Raw genomic sequence first — 16,574 nt, forward strand, 5'->3', positions numbered from 1 at the left:
AACCCATTGCACCACCATGTCCTACACCCTCCATGGACTTTGCTGTTCTTTATACTAATATTAGGCTGCCAGCTGTAGATGAAAACACCCGTGATTGGCTGCAGTAAAGCTTCACAGAGCCGCTACTTATTTCATGGTTTTTCTGATCAATGTGATTAATTTTTCCCGTTTCTAATTAGCGGCTTATCCAAAATCAGACATTGTAGTTGTGTTGCTTGAAAAATACATTTGAGAAAAATCTAAATATAATCTTTGACAATGGCGCTGCTGTTCCTGAAAACAGCTGAGCCAAAGCGCCGCTGGGCTCGAAGCCAACGTGGTTAAAGACTCGACACAGCTCGCCTTTGTGACACTAATGCAGTTTCACAACTCAACCTGATGCCTTCAGTTCATTATCGCCTGAATTACTATGAGGTTGAAGAGCCATTCATGACTTGACACGAATCACCTCAAAAGGCCTTCTGCACTACACACTGGAAGTTGACCTCTTAATGCAAATCACCGTGTCATCGCTGTGTAGTCAACGACGATACGAGTAAAGTTTTGTCCAAGGTTGTCACGTGCTGTAAGCTGTAAGGAGTGCTGTTTTTGTTGGGTTTTTTTCTGAGTGGGGTGTGAACTATCCAACGGATCCTTCTATTATAATCAAATCCATTCAGTCATACACAAAGAAAATCCATCTGACAGCTCCTAATCACTGCAGTCCACCGATACTTTTATATAACGAGGCCTGAATCCCTCCAGCACTTTCTTACAAAGTATGTTTTGTTTTTAAATATATATATATTTGTCTGTGTGTGTGTGTGTGTGTGTGTGTATGTGAGGGTCATGAAGAATAAGGATCCTGCTGATTACATTATTTATAGCATGTGTATTTTTTTTTTCCGAAAGCGTCACTGTAATCACAAAGAAACACATTATCTCATTTGGCCTTCACGGTTTCTACAGAAGCCCTCAATGCTCGGAAGGAACAAGGTCCTGGTCACATAATCTACAGATATTCAAGAAGACTTGGAGGAGCTTTTTTAAAATGTCATTAAAATCCCATTTATATCCCTCAGAGCTGAACATGTACAAATGTAGTCACATGATGATTTTTTTTCATGATTTGAGTGAACTTACATTATGGTAGGAGCAGAACGGATTGTTTGGTTTGTCATGATCTCAACCACAAATTTTGTGAACGCCTGCTTTACGAAGACGAAAGCTGGAACTTACCCCTTCCTGTCTGGAGATAAAGCTGAGGCAAATGCTGAGACTGGAGTTGGTCTCACTGGACAACTCACAGATTTCTTGCATTTTCTGCACGATGGTTGATGGAAATCCTGAGGGGATCAAACACACGAAATAATGAAGCGAAAAACTGACAAAGCGAGCCGCCTTAAAAGCAGAATGCCTAACAGATGCAAATGTGCGGTTCAAGTTGTCGAACGGCGCCTGGTAGAAACCTCTAACAAAACAGATGGCGCAGACTCCTAATTAGAAGCATTTCAGACACTCTACCATTAATAGTCTACAGTTATCTGCTTGATGATGCTCGTAATTTTAATCATAAGGTTTTCATTTGCACTCTTGAATGGTTTGTAACTATGAGGCTTCTCGTCTGTTACATATATTACTTTAAATAGCGAGAAAAAAAAAAAACAGTACAATAACAGGTTTTACTTTCTGAAAGCCCATCATTTTTCAGCATGGACAGGAGAGCTTCCACCTCCTTCTCCAGCTTCTTTTGGCTGACCTCTGCTGCCTGGTAATTCAAAGAGAAGGAAGAAAAACTGCAGATGAACAAAAGCAGCGCAGAGTGGGAGGACCGGAGGGGTTTTATAGTTCAGACAAAACACTGCGGATCATTATGCTGACATGCTAATTATGGATTTTTTATTTTTCTTGTTACAAGCCACCTGTAGTGAGTCTGTTAGTTCCCCGAGTGACATCACTTCCTCCTCCTCCTCCTCCTCGCTGCCCTGCTCCTGAGAACAGTAGTGTGTGCTGAAAGCCGAGTGCTCCTCCAGCGCGTCGAGCCATGCCTGAAAGAAAATGGCATGACGTTTTTTTTTTTCTGGTTTTTCTCATGAAAATCAAACATGTCACGGTTTTAGGTTACGGATCGTGACCTCGCATATTTGCTTTTTAGGGAGAAAGTCAGACGAGAAAACGAAACTCATTCTCACATCTGTCCGTTAAATGTGAACAGGCAGCTTCCTGTTTGCTCACGCTGCCCAGTTCTGTCAGAATGTAATTAAACATGCCTGCCAGCACCTCGAAAGGCCAATTCACACGTGAAGTAAATGTCGTCTTCTAGCCAAGTCTGTGAGCATTTGTGCGGACCCCTAAGTCTACCAGCAGCCCAGAATTTGTGACAGGCTGTAGGCACTGCAAGAGCTCTGACTGCACATTTGCCAGAAAACTTAAAAAGAAAATGCTTGTTACGAGGAAAGGAAGTGCAATGAGACACCGGTTCATCATTTGCTACCAGACCTTGGAGTTGCTTTGATTTGCCCAAACACAGTCTGAAGTTCGAACTTCTCCAGATATCCTGTGCACCTCAAGATAAAAATTACACAGACACACTGTTATAGTCCAACCTGCACATAGGTGTTATCCTGTAAAAAGTTGAAAATTACAGTAATTCAGACACATCCATGGGGAGTGCTGTGTTTGTCTGGGTTCGATATAAAGAGTAACGCCACCGTCTGTGCAGCAGACTGATGCACACCTATTGTAGCATGAAAAGAACCACATACACGCTTTTAAAATCTGTATTGGTCAGTGCATGGGGACATAAAAACCAGAAACTGACCTAAAAGTTGACTATCAAAAACCAAAATGTAACTAAAGCACATTTCACCTCTTTCCAGTTCTTATGCTAAGCTAAGCTAAACAGCTGCATTTCCTAACATGACAAGCTATAGCACACTTTGATTTTTGTACCTCAACCATGTGCTACAGCTGTCCTCACAAAACAGTTTCAAGCAGTATACATACAATTTGGACCTAATACTACATTACAATGCGTCTTAAACTTTGATCGTTGCACTCTGTAGTGCAAAATGAGTGTGTTTGTGTGCTCTCGGCAGCTCAAGCTTGTTTATGCTTGTTTGCTAAACCGTGACATGAGTGACAAAACTGTGCAGGAAAGCAAGCTGGCTTGCATAACGCAAAATCCAAATGGTTGCAGTAGAACATCCTGGTATCTTTACTACATTTGGCGTGCTCTGCATTGGGACATACTAAATCCTTTTGCATATTATACAGCAGGGGTGGGCAATCTTGGTCCTCGAGGGCCACAATCCTGCATGTTTTAGATGTTTCCCTCTTCCAACACACCTGATTCAAACGATCAGCTCATCATCAAGCTCTGCAGAAGCCTGATAACGTTGCATTGGAAGAGGGAAACATCTAAAACATGCAGGATTGTGGCCCTCGAGGACCAGGATTGCCCACCCCTGCTGTATAGTATGGTCGGATGGATACTGGAACATAGTCTATTCTTTTAAAACAATGCAGTGATGTGGTAAAGATGTGGAACTTAACTGGTTCTACTTTTTTATTCCGAGCACTGATCCCTGCCTCATAGGTGAAACATTTCAGACGTCAGGGCAGGATTTAGTAAGTGCGATACCTTGATTTAGAAATTTCACAGCCATTTCAAGTGTTCATAATTTCTCTAAGAAGGTCAAGAGAAAACTAATGGATCTTTTAGGAGCGATTACAGCTCGAGAGGAAATGAAACATACCTTTCTCTCTGCCTCTGGGTCAGTTTTAGGGGACACTTTGAAGTGATGCACACTGTCATCGAAGCACTTGAGGGTAAAAAAGCAGTTATCTTTGGCTCGTATCTGGAAAACATTAGAAACATTCCCTTATGCAAAAGTTATACTCACACAAGCTCAAAACAATGGTGAATTCTCAAATGTTGGCTTACCAAGCAGTGAGCGTTTGTGAGGGACTTGCAGCCTTGCCTTCTGACATTGGCAGCTGCGTCGGACCTTGATGTGAAAAAAGAAAGGAGGTGAGTCCTTTTCTTTTGAAGCTGGAATCCTGACACATGATAGATTTTCAATTGAAGTACAGAAGACAGAATCCTGCTATTTTTAACTCATTTATCTGTCACCTCCAGCACCTGTCTAATCAAAAGTGCACAATACTTCCATTTATCTGACGCTGAGATCTTTTCCCTTGTCTGATTCAAGGAGCTCAGCCAAGGTGAGAGATGCACCTACTGTTTTGAGTACCAGGATATCACGCCATCCTGAAGAACGACCCAGTAGGAGCGCCAGCCAAAAAATCTGGAGCTCTGCGGGACGGAACGAGAAACGAATCAGCTGTCTGATTTTCAGCGATTTCTATCATTTTACAGTCTGATTTCAGCGGTGGCTGAGAGAGAGAGAGACACCTGAGAATAGCAGTTAACCTGGAAATGTAGCCACGCATTTGATAATACCTAATGAATTTCAAAACAACACACATGCTAAAAATGCATACAGAAAAGCTGCAATGCACACACACACACACGCACACACACACACACACACACACAGGAGCAAGCTATGTTTAGGTTTGTTTTGTAACTGATAAGCTCAGCGGGAGGTGAAAATGAAATCCGTTTCTAGGGTTTCCCAATGCTGCATTGACAGAAATCAGAAGCTGCAATAATTGTATTGTGACTTTTAAATAGCGCTCGCATCAACACTGACGTGGTAATTACAACTGGGCCTATTTTCGGCTGTGCAACAATACACATTTGGTGCACTCGTGTGGAAACAACTGAAACAAACCTATAGTAGCCGTGTTGACACCAAGGAAGGATCGCTACATTGAAATGATGAGGGACTGGTGTTGTTTGTTTTTAATCATTTCTGACATAGAGGAATACACTTTCAAGCAATTTTTGGAAGCAGATCAGATTCATTGTTGGTTTTGTGTCTTTAAATCACTTCTAATCAATATCTTTGGATGACTATTTGGCTGTTTGGAAGGTTGTTTCTAGTAATGACCTTTGACAGAATTATCATGTGACACTGCAGTTCCCTTCAGCTCGACAAAGCAACTTAACATCCGTCAGTTTGTGGCTGTTTTTCAGCAGAAAATCTCAAAAAATGTGTCACATGCTACCTATTCAGCAACTAACAACAAACAGAAACTAACTGTTAAAAGAGTGGACTATAAGTAGTTCATATGAAAGAGAGGTAGAGACCAAAACAGAGCTAAAAGCAGACTAAGTGTAGGGTTGCAACATGTGAGGAGTTGCTGGTTCAGGACAGTTTTTGTTTTTTTCCCCCCTCTTTTGTCCAACCCGAGCCCTCAGGAGCAGTGCAGGACTGTGGGGCAGTGACCAAACCACATTACCACTATTTCTGTATTCATCCCATGATGCACACTGGCCACAAAAAGCATTTTCCTCAGACAAAATGACTGGGAAAGTATAGGGGCTGTGAACATCACAAAACCCTGCGAAATACCTCCTTTATTGTCCATTTCGTCTAATAACATTTGGAAAGTCTAGAAAAGCTGTATGATTATTTTATCTTATTCCACTGGATGGCGGGGCTCTCGCTCATAGATGCTCTCTACTGATTCGGCGTACGCTAATGCACATGTTCTCAGGCAGAGAAGGACAGAGTTTTGTGGGAATTTTGGGTATCTCATGGTGGACGCTTGGAGGATTTTTCTGTGACTAACTTTTCATTCAAACGATATATTTCTTAATATAACTGCTCTATTCACATTTTAAATGTTTTTAAAAGGCCCTATATGTCTATTCTGTGTTTTATATGCTTGAAGACCCAAATGAGGCAAATGGAGAAGCATTCCTTAATAAAAGCAGTGCATTGTTGACAGTCTCAAAACCACGTTTTCAGATTTATGAGGTTTTATATGCAACAAACTTAAAGAGCCAATCCTGCCAATTTCCAGGGTGAGGCTTTCTGACCGGAGTCTTGGGTTAATTGGTGTGCTCGAGCTGCAACTAGCGATAAAAGGGTGGGTGGAGAGATTCGAACAAACTATGTAGATCTGTGCATTCGACAGGAAGCAATGGTGTAGAGTTGCATCTAAGCCAATATAAAGCAGAAATGAATTATTTTCATGGAAAAAACTTCTAAAAATGCCACTTTGATTCCGAGAGATGAGTCCTCAGGGGTAAAATCAATGACTGGAGATGGACTTAAATGCTGCTGAAGAACTGGACTCTCACAAATATAGTAACGTCTCTATAGGTTTATATTGTAGCCAGGGGTATAAACTTCTTAAACTTTTTGTGGTCATTGCTGTGGAGAAGAAGCCATTCAGAGGTGTGAACCGAAACAGGACTGAATTCAAAATGCTCTCTCTCTGCAGCTGTTCACCTACTAACATCCATCAAAAATGACAAAGAAGGCTTCTGATGTCAAACATTTAACACACTAGGGACCGTGTTCAGCATGAGAAATGATTCCAAACCTCTTACTGCTCTATTTGGCATTCTACGAGTACAAGTCTCAGACTTTTCTGTGACAAATCAACATGTTCGGGCCTTTACAACACTCTTCTCCTAGGCATCTAAATCTGTTCAAGTGGAAACAAGCTTCTCCTTCATCGTATATTAGCTGATTAAAAGAGATTCTAAACTACATTAAATTTGGGAAAATGAATGCTTTCCTTATTGTTATTAGTTCTTGTTGTTTGTTTCACTGATTGAAGGTAACCTAGTGTACCTTTGCATGCTGGAGGTGTTACTTGGACAACACTGGTGCCATATTAATAAAATCAAATAAATACATGAAGAAGTTGTTTGAAAATGACACAAAATTTAGCAGTGGACTGATTGTCTTTTCAGCTTTCTTGACATCATCTTAGCAGCTCACCTCACTGAATCTTAAAACTGGTGATTGGATGTTTGTCTGCCTCGGTTAAGAAACGCTATCTGCTGTGAAAAAGGTCCACTATCACACTGCATGCAGCATACATATTCAACAGTTTGTACTGATTATTCTTCAGCCCTCAGTCCCCACATGTTAATGAGGCTGCAGTATCTGCTGTATCTCACGCTGCTGACGTGACCTCTCATTGTGCCGACTGGTAATCATGTCAGAGGTCACTGAGCTGTCACTGTCCCAACATTTGCTCAAGCAGCAAACTAATCAACACTGATAGACCACACTGATACACGGGCCCAGCCGTGTTTCCTAAACCTTATGTGAATACAGTGACAAAATCCAGACTTCTGGGCTATTTTCATTGAGTTATTTTTTCAAAATAAAAGCAGAAAAAAGTTGATAAATGCATATTTTACCATATAAAATTAATTATATTAGTATTAGTATAATTATAACAATTTGCACACAAAATAGGCAAAGCAAAACACAATGACAAACATCATTATATCATCCATGCTGTGAAAGAGCAGAGAGCGGCCTAAATGTTACTCTGTTGTTAACAGATATGTTGCGTGGAATGTTTGAACGTAGTGGAAACTCAAGTAAAATCAACTTTATTTTAAGTTAAAACTTTGTACCCCTTTGTTTAAAGATCTGATTGTCAATCCAAGCCTCGGTCTGGTAATAAGACGCACCACTAAACATAATGGAGTGTGGGTTTTCTTTAACAGCGGGGTCTCCGAAGGCAATATATGAGCTGTCAAACTGTGAAATATAATTTCTCTACTTTGTTTGTGATTTCTCTGTCTCTAATGGATTGGTTTCTGCCAGCCATCGAGGAAAATAAATTCCCAGACTTTACCTTCCAGAGGAGTCCCTCGTACTTCTTGACATGCCGGGTCATACCCTGCAGGGGACGCAGATGGGGAACATGAAGAAAGTAAAAAACAAATCAAAGAACAAATCAAAGTAGCTTTAGGAAGCCGACTCACTCACTCTGTGAACGTTGCCTTCAAGAAACTGCCTCATCGCCGTGTCGCTGGCCAGGTCAAACACCGACTGGCCTGTGAGGAACGGACAAACAAGATAAATGGAGCTTTAGCACAACCCTGCACATGTGTACAGAGGGAGAAAAACGCTGCTTGATTGAACGATATTTCAACCCCGGTGACAGCAGTTATAAATATCAAGGCTTCATTTACATCTGAACCAGCAACAGCTTGTGCCTCTCATGTAATCACAGTTTGGGTTATTTTTTGCATTGATAATCACGTTGGAATCACTGAAATAGCTACCGTGCTCGGTAAAAATAATTAAAGGCTACACCTTGAAAATTCCTAAGGAAAGGTTATAGCCGCTTGCCCAGACGGTTGCTGTTTTTTCTGGTGACGGACCTTTTAAAATGAAGTGGAACTGTCACTCCCCACCTGAAGGAACATTTTTTTTGCTGCAAGCAGAATGTCAAGATGGGAGCTCGTAAGAGAAAAAGGACGTGATATTCTATGTTTTTCTTACTGACTGAAAATGTTCTTATTGTTGGAAAAAAAATCCTCAAACCAATAATGTGTTGGCTTCTTAATACTGCCCATTGTCTGCCCTGTCTGAGGCTGCCTCGAGCACATTTATTCCTACCGAAGATGTAAATAGAGTATTTTTTGGAGGGACTAGTTTCAGCTGTGTATTAATACATATCTTATACGGTAGCAGGTAAAGCAGCAGAACAACGTGGTCAACATTGAAGTCACCCAGTCAACAGTGCGGCTCACTATTTCATTATTTTGAGGATTCAGTTGTGCAGACGAAACTGGCAAAAGCATGACTTCCTCATTGGTTTTGCCCTTTTCATGGTATGTGCCCACAAAAAAGAAGAATATGAAATATCACTGGTCATTCGTGGCTGCCAGCTCTGGCTGATGCGTCATACCGTTCTTGTTTTTGACGCTGGGGTTGGCTCCACTCTTGAGCAGCTTCAGGGCACACTGCCTCTGGCCTCGATAGGCTGCACAGTGCAGCGGAGTGTTACCCAGCAGATCTGTGCAGTCGATGTCCGGAGGCTTCTTCCTGCTGAGCTGCAGAGAACACACAGGACAGGAACAGATGTTGTCTGAGTTCTTTATTATTCTGCCAAGAACCGAAGCATGACTGCTTGATTTCTCACACTGTGAACCAGAGCTGGAATAGTTAAGATGTTATAAAACTTTACTGCCACTGTGTGTCTGTCTGTTTCTCACGTATCTTGACAAGCGTTCATCTAATCTACTTCAAACTTGGCGGGTTTATTGCCGGGAACCTGAGGAAGTGCAGTGTTGAAGTCGTTCGGTTGAGCGATCCTCATATTTTGGCGAAAAGTTGTTTTTCTGTCACGCATTTAACAGTACCCTCAACGGTCCTTTAGATGGGCAACATCACCTAAAGCAGGATTCTGGAATGGTCTCATAGTTTCAAGCCACGATTCTAGAACGTTGTCACAGATTAAAAGGAAAGATTTAAAAATGTTGTAACAGATTAAATGCAAAATTCTAGAATGTTGTCACAGATTAAAGCAAGATTCTCACAGATCAGTGACTTTTAAGTTAAACTACTGGCAGTGGGCGCTACACTACCATTGAAAGTACAGATTTTGTTCAGAGCTGTCCTTAATGAGCTTTTCATAATTACTGCGTTGTTGAGTTTCAAAGGGCTGAGTCGTCTCCACCTGTCTGGACTTGTGAACATGGTGCAACACTTCTGAATGTAACTGTCAGTTCAGGTACAATTGAGAGCTTAATCCTTGTTCAAATGCCCACGGCGGCAACGCCAACATGTCGTTTAGCAGGTATTGTTATGTCCTTGTTTAACATTTCATTGTGGCGTGCTACTGTGATAATTCTTGCTAATTAGCAATTGAGAGAGAAGTATGCGTATGTACTGGAAAGGTCTAAAGTGGTTTGATCCTTGAAGGAAGTATCTCTCACTTCAATCGACATGCTTAGAGTTTGGATTCCACTTTCATCGACTCTGCTTCTACTTAGCGACGACTTCCTGTTAGACTTGTCTTTACAACTGAGTCACATTCTAGGGGCTCGTCTCACTATAGCCAAGACGGTGTTGACATTGAGGTGGCAAATAGGTGCAACCTCCAGGACTGAAAAGCAACCCAATGTTACAGTTTGAGTGCCAAAAACTGCAGTTCCTCAAATGGCTACTTGAGGCTGGCTCCAAAAATGAGTCAATCCCCATAGAACCCCATGTTAAACTGTCCACAGCAGAAACATGTGAAGTAAATCTGTGTATCTGTCTGTGAACAGTCTCTTGCTCGAGTGCTGAGGTCTTACAAGTTGATATTTTACGGGTGAGCTAGGAATGGCCTCTCTTTGGAATGGTTGGATTTTGGGGTCAATCAGTGCAACGACAGCCTTTTCAAAGTCACTTTTTCAAAACCGCTGCAGATAAGCAACCATGTTGGGGCTTTCTGTTCGTGATGTTACATTTGACCTTGGATGATATTTCATTCATGTCATAAATTTTGATATTGCCATTATATTTTAAATAATATGTAATGCATACATGGATAGTACCCATTTCACCTTGGACAACCAGCCAACCATGATTAGTGAAAGAAAACACCTACTTTGTAGAAAGTGGGAAGGAACAGTGGTTTACTGGGGCTCAGTGCATCATGGCTGGCAGGGGCAACTATATGCCTCAACTGAGGACCCTCTGGTTGTATTTGAGAACCAAGGTGAGACGTTTCTTTGGATTTGCCAAGGAAGAATCGAGGTGAGTAACACTGGGGTCTGACTATTCTTTAGGATCCAGTGGACTTTGTATGTGTATGTGTGCACTATGAAGGGGCGTGTGGACAGAACTAGAAGAAAATGCATGATGTACGACATCTCTTTTCCGTATTCTCTTTTTCACAAGAAAAAAATTACAAAAAAGCATGTGGCACTGACCAGCTCAGTTAACGTTGAAAGGTCTCCTTCACGAGCAGCGTCCAAAAGTTTCTCCTCTAGTTTCCTCTCCTCTGTTCTTTCAGCCGCTGGTATCGGGGCGGGATTTTCAAGATAAAAGCATAGATTGACTTGACAGTTTATACATAAAACAAACAACTTGTATGAATCCATCCATCCATTATCTATACACCGCTTAATCCTCACTAGGGTCGCTTGGGGGCTGGAGCCTATCCCAGCTGACTTAGGGTGAAGGCAGGGGACACCCTGGACAGGTCACCAGTCTATCACAGGGCTACACTTAGAGACAGACAACCAAGCACACTCACATTCATACCTACGGACAATTTAGAATCACCAATTAACCTCAACATGTCGGAGATCCCACTTGTATGAATGATTATTAAAATATTTATTGTGAAAATTGCTTAAAAATATGGTTCTATGATATCTCTTAGATGGTAACACGTGTCTCTTACCTTCCAACATGCCTCTGATCTCTGCATTTTGAGTGACATCTTTGGGAATCTGTGCTGTCCCATTGATGACAGTGGCACAAGCATCATAGTGCAGCAGCAGCATGACAACCTCCTGATTGATACATGATTGATTGATTGATTGAGAGACTGAATGGATGAATAAATGCATGCTCAGAATTTCTACTATCAACAAGGAGATGCAAAGAGTAGAGGCAAACAGGAAAACTGTTGAGGTGTTATGATACCTTTCTTCCTGTGAAGGCAGCTTTGTGCAGCGGTGTATCTCCGATGTTATTGGGCAAGTTAACATCTGCCCCCGCCTGCATAGATATAATAATAAACATGTTACCTGCACAGTTGTTTAAAATCTCCATGTTTAGAAGAAAGGAAACGCTACCTTGAGTAATTCCTCCACTACATCTTTATGTCCAAAATAACAGGCCAAGTGAAGAGGCGTCCATCCAAGGTTAGACTTACTTTTACCTGAGAAAACAGCGCATCCTGCATTATACCAGCCCAATGAAACTGTTATTATCCCCATTTGTGAATCACATACCTTTGCAATTGATGTTGATCTGCGTCTCCTCCTTTATCTTGGACATGAGGAGCCTCTGAACCCCGGGCAGATCTCCGTTCCGGGCATATCGCAGGAACTGCTCCTCTGGATCCAGCTCGTCCATGGATGCCTGCAATGGAAACGCAGAAACAAGATAGAAAGGGCATAAAAAAAGATGATTTAAGGAGGTACATAAACTGAAAAAACAAGTAGCAAGAGGGGATTTATCCTTTTTACTTAAAGTTAATCTGTAGGTTTTTGTTTTTAATAGAACACTTCCCTACATGATAAGCACCCACATCTTTCCACCTCTACATCATAGTGTTTTATATGTGACTTTTTTGGTCTCTACATGTAGGAAGAAATAATTTTGATGACAATAGGTGGTTTGTCATGGCAGGAACTTGGGGCAGGTGCAACGTGGAGAGAACATTTACAGGATTTGCTTCCTCACTGGCCCTTTCAGCCTTTTTGTTTCCATCATGGTGTCGCAGCCGACAGCTTCGACTGCACAGTTTCTGACAAAAAAAACAACACGTCCTATGAGCTGGATGTAACTCCAGCTCTATGGAAAGAAAAAATAACAATGGAGGTTTGTTATTTTAGCCGATATGGTGAATTTTAAGTTGTTGATGTTAGAAAAGAGAATATATTACTTGATGAGGAGACCTATCCCAAAATTAATTCCCCATGAAAACAGCCCAGATAGAGGTTCTACTGGGACGGTTCTTTCACAAAGGTTCAGCAGCTCTAAAACTTGCAGCCTACAAGTTCTTGCAGTGGAAAACAGCTTAATGTGGCACCAGCAGGGTTGTTTTCTCAGACATCATACAACAGTTTTTACAGTTTTTAGTACTTTTTTTTTGACAAACCAACTGCAAAAAAAAAAACAGACTACACCTTTAAATTGGCTGCTCAAACCTTCCGAGTGGTTTGTATTGCTTAATAAGTCATTAGCTGTCATCCTTTAAGACATGTGAGGAAAAAGTCACAAGAGTTGTCAGACAATGAGAAATAAGCAATTGTCAACAAAGAAAAGATAGAAAACCGAATTATTTCAAAAGGCCACAGTCACCAGACCAGACTTTCAGGAAGGAAACCACATGACGTCCTGTTTGCATTTCCAGTCAAAATGCTGTTACACTAAGACAGCGAAAAAGAGAAAGCTTGCTTTAAGCAGTGTCATAAAGTCATGTGGCTCTGAGGAAGAATCAGTAAATCACCATGACAGGATGCATTAGGCAATGCAGCGATGACGTCTGCAGGGCGCTAAGTGGAAAACTTGCACTGGAACAGGTTTACCTGGGTTTGAGAAGCATGTGACACTAACAGTTACTCAGCTTGTCTTTCTGCTGCGATTTCAGGGAAACGGTTTCATAAAAATCCCTTCATGTGATCTCACTATGTGGTATGTATACGTGTCAGAAAACTTTGAAAGTTGTAGTTGATAGTTCTTGAATCAACATTTAAAACTCTTTTCATTTGTATGTTTTTTTTTTTAGAATTTATAATACAACATTGTTTAATGTTAATCTGTCATTTGCACTTCATCTGACCTCGAACTAATACATGTTTTTAACTACTAAATGTCACATCAAGCCATAATTCTTTGGCAAATGTTTTAAAATACTTGTTAATATATATATTGATAAAGAAAGCCATTTTGACCTGTCCAGGGTGTCCCCTGCCGTCGCCTTAAGTCGGCTGGGATAGGCTCCAGCCCCCCCCGCGACCCTAGTGAGGATAAAGCGGTGTATAGATAATGGATGGATGAAGAAAGCCATTTTCTTTTATTTTGATGGCCACAGACCACTGAATTCATTCCCTGTTGCCATGTGTTTTCCCATCACCTTTTGCCATGTGTTTTCCCATCACCTTTTGTCATGTGTTTTCCCACCTCCTGTCACAGGCACCCGATTCCACCCCCTGTTGTTCATTGTCCCCTTACCTCCTGCCATTTGATTAGCAACTGTATGCTATCAGAACCCCAACTCCACCACCCGTCTGGTCACCAGACCCCGATTTCATCACCTGTGGTTCATTGCCCCCCTTACCTCCGGTCACTTGATTAGCATCTGTATGTTAATTTACCTCTATTCACCTCTGTATTTACATACAGCCCCCCCCCTACCCTCTGACTTACCCTATGAATGTGTGACTCTGCAGATGTTCAGGGTCGGTCCACCTTCACAGACTCATGCTCTGTGTTGGTGAGCCCACCGTATACCGGAATACTAATAAACACCCACTACAGCAAACTTCACATGAGGACTATGAGTAGAATTTCTTCAACAATATACATATATATTTTTTAATGTAACACTGACGCAGTTCTGCCATCAACAGTTAAAATTTGATCCCTCTGATCCATGACAACATTCTAGAATCTTGCATTTGATAATGTTACTTAGCAACAGTGGAAACTTAAGATCCACCGACAAGAAACCAGAAGACCACTGAAGATCCTGCTGGACACAGAAAACAGCTTCCAGCCAAAATATGAACGTCGCTTGTCCAAACGATTTCAAACTTGACACTGCACTTCCTGGAGTGCCCAGCGATACACCCTCCAAGTTTCATATAGATCACATGAACAGTTGTCGATAAAGACAAAGAACAGACACACACACACATACAGAAACTCCGTCATGTATAAGTCAAATATATGCATATATATTTGTTAATATACTGTTAATTATTTTCCTTAAAAAAAATACTAGACAAGCCGAGCGGTGAAATATGTCACATTTTGATTTTGAAAACTGAAACATGCATTTGCTGTTATTTTGTGACATTACCACAAATTAATAAATCAACAGTGGAAAGGTTGTGATTATGAGTTACGTCCTGTTCCATGCTTATGATTGAGACTATGAAAGAAAAACATTTACTCCGGTATCATTTTAGGCATCAGTTTGATGTACTTGTGTCTGAGGTTTAAAAAAGAAAAAAAGCCACATAACTGCCATAAAATGCCCAAAAAGCAATGACTAGAGAACACTTCTGAAACAAAACTTTGTTTTGTTTTTATTCCTGTCCCATTAATCATCCCATAATCCCTCACATTTATCTTTTGAGGGGGCTAAACCCTTAGGTTAGTCTGACAATAGTATCTAACTGTATGTGAAGTAGCTAGAAGTGGTGGCAGTAAAACGCTGATTACACACTGATGTAGACGTTATTCAAAGGGCTCATTTTTCCTACAAACTGTTTACTTTTGAGGCTTTAAGCGCAGTTAGCCGATACGAAAATATCTCTCAGACACTGTTGCAGTAATTTACACCGTAAGGCATGCAAACATTGGGCTGTATTTGGAGGTCACAGTATATACCCGATATATCTTCACTTATCAGGAACTTAGAATGCCGTCTTGAGATCCCTCCCCAGACAGTCTGGCAGCCATTCAACCCTGGAGGCATGCGGATCTTAAGAATTTGGGAAATTTTGAGAGCAAAAAAACTACATGTACGGGCTGTCAAACTGTTCCGCTGATAAATCAAACTTGGTCTGCATCCAATTGCACATACAAAAGTTTAAATGTTTTGTAACAATTGGAATTGGCATTTGACAAATCCAAAAGCAAAAACGGTTACACAAACAGACTGTCTGAACACAACTCTTGTATAGACAATGCTAGAATGTGGCACAGTGCCCGGTAACACCGCAGTCATATTAAAACATTACATGCAAATGTTTAGGCAGGTCAAGTGAAGTTAGAGAACGAAACGAACTTTACTCAAGGCAGCATCATTCCTGTCAGAAAGAATGCTTTCCACAAACAGCTCGGGTTTTCCCTTGACTCCCTGTTCTGATTGTTGGCAGCACTCAGCCTTTTGTTCTAGAGATCTGTTGCATGATTAAAACTTGTAAAAAGAGAAAAGTTTTCCTCCTGCATGGTACAAGACGCACAGCTTTATGATTTATAGGAATGGTGAGTACGAATGTGTTACATATCTTGCATTTTTGGCAAGTTTTATTTGTTTATTCTCACAGTAAGTGAGCAGGTTTCCACACCTGGAACTCCCTGTCAGTCAGTTAGAAGTGAAGAAGCCTCCTGGATGAGAGGGGAAAGGTCTTCGAGTGAGGCTCTTTCCCTCATCAATAAAAACTTGACAGCAGTTTAGATGGATGAAAAAAAGGCACAAATTCCTGCATTGATGTCCCCCAAAATGCAGGAAGTTAAATTTCTGAAACGGCTACCAGACCCTTTTTTTTTTTTTTTTTTTAAATGAGCCCCTCAATGGCAGCTGTGGCCAGATGTTATAAAACATGACAATAAGCAGGACAGTCAGTGAGCACAGACACTTACTGCTAAAACTAGTCCAGTCTCGTCAGGTAAAAATCCTGTGTATTTGGACAGAGCTGCTCTCACTCGGGGCCTCCGTTAAGCTGCATGTGATGTTTTAAGCCCCCCTGAGCCTCCTCTACTGCGGGGCTGGCGGAGCGGCGCAGGTCGGCCGACGCATCCCGTCGTAGCTTCACCTCCACCGGCTTGAGAAGACGCTGAACTGACCGAAGGCTGGAAGACAGCTGCGCCTGTGTCACCCTGTTTCTCTGCCACTGACACACACACAGACACACACACGCCTCTGTGGACTGTTTACATTTAAATCAGCTGATCTTCTGCAGCGCAGCTCGACCTGCCTGATCGCTCAGGCATTTCAAAATAAAAGATTATAAAAGAAGAAAACATACAAAATTCAACTCACGGACATTTTTAGGAGTTTTCATCAGAAAATAGAACTATATT

General features: G+C 41.4%; 1 protein-coding gene across 2 annotated transcripts in view; it reads right to left on the reverse strand.

Moving 5' to 3' along the window:
- The window catches only part of osbpl1a (oxysterol binding protein-like 1A), a 31,494-nt gene extending 15,062 nt beyond the window's left edge, over positions 1-16,432 (reverse strand). For both annotated transcript variants that reach the window (XM_008281972.1, XM_008281971.1), the window contains exons 1-15: positions 16,134-16,432; positions 11,825-11,954; positions 11,666-11,751; positions 11,514-11,588; positions 11,269-11,380; positions 10,793-10,878; positions 8,782-8,926; positions 7,854-7,921; positions 7,720-7,764; positions 4,224-4,297; positions 3,926-3,989; positions 3,738-3,839; positions 1,902-2,027; positions 1,666-1,747; positions 1,219-1,325 (exon numbers count right to left, since the gene is read on the reverse strand). In XM_008281972.1, coding sequence (XP_008280194.1) covers positions 1,219-1,325; positions 1,666-1,747; positions 1,902-2,027; positions 3,738-3,839; positions 3,926-3,989; positions 4,224-4,297; positions 7,720-7,764; positions 7,854-7,921; positions 8,782-8,926; positions 10,793-10,878; positions 11,269-11,380; positions 11,514-11,588; positions 11,666-11,751; positions 11,825-11,948 — 1,296 coding nt within the window. In that variant the 5' untranslated portion in view covers positions 11,949-11,954; positions 16,134-16,432. The remainder of the gene's footprint in view (positions 1-1,218; positions 1,326-1,665; positions 1,748-1,901; positions 2,028-3,737; positions 3,840-3,925; positions 3,990-4,223; positions 4,298-7,719; positions 7,765-7,853; positions 7,922-8,781; positions 8,927-10,792; positions 10,879-11,268; positions 11,381-11,513; positions 11,589-11,665; positions 11,752-11,824; positions 11,955-16,133) is intronic.
- Positions 16,433-16,574: the final 142 nt, after the last annotated feature.

This window comes from Stegastes partitus, unplaced genomic scaffold, assembly GCF_000690725.1.
Source record: "Stegastes partitus isolate 25-593 unplaced genomic scaffold, Stegastes_partitus-1.0.2 Scaffold253, whole genome shotgun sequence".
NCBI lineage: Eukaryota > Metazoa > Chordata > Actinopteri > Pomacentridae > Stegastes > Stegastes partitus.